Raw genomic sequence first — 3,175 nt, forward strand, 5'->3', positions numbered from 1 at the left:
TTGTAGGTCTTTCTTTTAAGACGCAGGAGGTCCACTAGTTCCCTGGAGAGCCAAGGGGGCTGCTGTGCCCTTTTGCTGCCTTTCCTTCAAGTTGGGATGGACTTTGCTTGCGCATCCAGGATTGCTTCCTTGAGGAGCAACCACTTGTCCTGAACTCCGCTCTCCTTTGGGTTGTGGCCCTTCAGGGCCTCTCTGATAAGCCTCCTGAGCTTGTCAAAGTCAGCTTTCGTGAAATCAAGGACTTCTGTATTGCTGGCTGACTTGCCAGCTTTATGGCAGATGGTGAAGGTGATCAGCTCATTGTCACTGTCACCCAGCTTCCCTTTGATCATTAGGTTGCTGATTAACGGTCATGTATAGTTAACCTCTCACTTTTCCAGGGGGAAGATCTTGGCTTTATGCCCACTTTATGGAAATGAGAGACTCCTCCTCCTCCTCCCAGCCGTATGGCTGAGGGCAAGTGAAACTCAGAGGCATCTGAACCCCTGGGATTGTAAGATGCCCACCAAATGATTGGGAAACATCTGAAGCCCTGGGTGCGGGTGAAGGATGTTTGCTGGTAGTAGGGCCACTGATGTTTCTTGACTGACTCATGACTTTGGAGTTGATTTGGCTTGGAACATGAACTTTTTTAGGAAAAAAGAAAGAAGGATCAGCAAGCTAAAACAGCAGGTGGTGTAAAAAAAACCCAGACAATATCAAAGCTCATCTCTTATCTCTTCCAGTTATGAAGCTTGGTTCAGTCAATGAAACTGCCTCACGCCACAGATCTTGCTTCTCATACCCTGAACCATCACAACTTCCATGCCACTATGATCCACTTATTTGGGTGGGGAGGAGGGGGTGTAACAAAGCACTGGCCACCCTGAGCATATACAATGTGTCACCAGGATCCATTTCTGGGTCTGTTTACCATCTGGGGAAGGGAATGATCTGACAATCACATCAGCGATTTGAATATAGGAGTGTTGTTTTAGGCCTGGCTGGCCAAAGTCAAGGCCAAAATTCCCCTGACTTAGATCTACTAATGGGCCTTAATGCTGACCTGCAGCTCTTCAGCTCTTTCCAGTATGCTTCATCCCTGCAGCAAGCTCCACCCAGGCCTGCTGAGCTATTGTAAAGGTCATGATGGAGCAAGCCATGGGGTTATTGCCATAGATTGGAAAAGGACAGGTAACAGCAGACCCAGGGCAGAAGTCACAGCATGTCTTGCAGCAATGATGTGTCAGGGTCACAGCAATGACAAAAATAAACAAAATCAGTCATTCATGTGGATTGATTGCCACTCGTTAAAACTTCTGCCCTGCAGAATCTTTTTCCCCAAGTGACCTTCACAGTTCCCCCTCTTCCTGATTTACCTTGATCAAGACATACCAGTGGGAAAGTCAAGTCTGGAGCCAACGACACCAAGGCTGTTGTTGTGATTTGTGTAACACATGATGCTCCATTAGGTTTTATTTGCAAAAATGATCACAGGTTATTACAGTAGCTATAAAAGTTTATGAATTACAAGCACCTAACCTGCTGGGAACACTGTTAAAGCTGCTTTATAGCTTATGTTAAAGATTTCAAGGAATCAGCGCTCTTAATTATAAACAAATGGCCTGCTAAGGGAAGATTTGCACGCAATATCTGATCCATGCTCGCTGTCAACACAATGTGTCCAGAAACTGCTTTAGGCTTTGAGAGAATTAGACTTCAGGAAGCATCTTCATAACCCTTAAGCCTCCTATCCTCCCTTGTAGACAATAAAGTTTTTGTCAGATTCATAGACTTTGACTTTGTACAGACACCCAGCTGGCAGGCGCTTCTGGAGGCTTTCCCAGATATACACAGCAAGGTTCTCCGTTGTGCTGTGGAGGAAGCAGAATTCTTTGTAGTGGAAAAAAATGCAAGTGCAGGGAAGGAAGGTGCTGTCTAGGGGCAAGGCCCGCATTCCAGCACCCCATGGCTTATTTCACAAGATGGCCAGAGCATTATCCCAGCCAGAGGTGCTAGCCCTTTGGGGACCCAAGTTGGGTCATTGCCTCTGTTACACACAGGTCTGCAGCAGTCCAGCAGGTTTGGGAGATTCTCAAGCCTGTGTCACTCCAGAGCCCCTTCACTTTGTGCGATAGCACAAGGCACCTGGAGCACGCTGGGGGTCCAGCTGGCTATGCTGGTCGAGCGCTCCTGGAAGGGACCCTTGCAGCTGTGCAGGCAGAAGAGCAGTCAGTGAGCCCCAGCACTGCAGCTGGGGCAGTGGGAAGAGAGGGGCTGACTCATCCTCTTTCACGTGGGTGAAACTCAGCTGGTTTCAAAGGGCTTTACACCAGGGTGAGCAAGCTGCGAATCAAGGTCCTGTGCTCCACCCTGGCTGCTTCTTTCCAAACCTGCTCATGACCAGTTGAGGCACAAGGAGATGAGACTGCAGGCCGGGTGCTGTTCACTGAGGTTCATGCCAAATGATTCAGCTCATGGTGATCCCCCGGCTCTGTTACAGGCAGGCCTGTCCCCCTGTGACCCACATGGCAACAGTGGGGGGAGAATTAACCCCCAGACTCTCCCACATCCAAGAGACTCGGTGGGTTCAATGTTTTCCCTAAACCCATATGGGGAGGGAGGGGTACAAAACACAGTTTGAGAGCTGAAAATTAGCTGGGCTTTGTTGCAGGGGGTGCTGGTGAGGTTAACTGCAGCCAGGAGTGAGCAGCCTATTGTGCTGATAGCAAAAGCATTCGCTGCAGATTCCCCAGGTAAAAATACTGGAGCGTGCTGAAACCCCCAACCAAACCCTCTGGGACACCCCCCCTTGAAGGGCCTTTTATGCTGGTTTGGCCTTATGTGTAGGGGTTCAGTATATCCCTATGGAGTTGCTGAGTTGCTCTCCTCTGTGCAGCGTGTATCCCAAGGGCTGCCGGACCTGTGAGGAGCCCTCTTTGTACCACACAACGTGACTATAAGTGCATCAGCCTTTCAGGATCCCAAGCTGCTGGCTGAGTGCAGGGACTTGCAGGGAAGTAAAGGGAATTAGCCTGGCTTGACATTGATGGCGGGGCCGGAGGACGCGTTCCATAAATGCATCCTGCCGTGGGGGACCTCTCTGTTGGGCTGCCATACTGAGACAGCTGGAGAGACAAGCTTTCTAAGGATCTTTCCTGAAAGAAAGACCCGTCTTGAACACGAGGGACCTATT

The 3,175-nt window shown here is 49.5% G+C and overlaps 1 protein-coding gene across 1 annotated transcript in view; it reads right to left on the minus strand.

The window, feature by feature from the left end:
- Positions 1-1,486: 1,486 nt before the first annotated feature.
- The window catches only part of LOC109292980 (6-pyruvoyl tetrahydrobiopterin synthase-like), a 15,531-nt gene continuing 13,842 nt past the window's right edge, over positions 1,487-3,175 (minus strand). The window contains exon 6 of the mRNA XM_019510711.1: positions 1,487-1,853. Coding sequence (XP_019366256.1) covers positions 1,730-1,853 — 124 coding nt within the window. The 3' untranslated portion in view covers positions 1,487-1,729. The remainder of the gene's footprint in view (positions 1,854-3,175) is intronic.

The sequence above is a fragment of the Gavialis gangeticus genome, unplaced genomic scaffold, assembly GCF_001723915.1.
Source record: "Gavialis gangeticus isolate Ggan-Ray unplaced genomic scaffold, GavGan_comp1, whole genome shotgun sequence".
NCBI lineage: Eukaryota > Metazoa > Chordata > Crocodylia > Gavialidae > Gavialis > Gavialis gangeticus.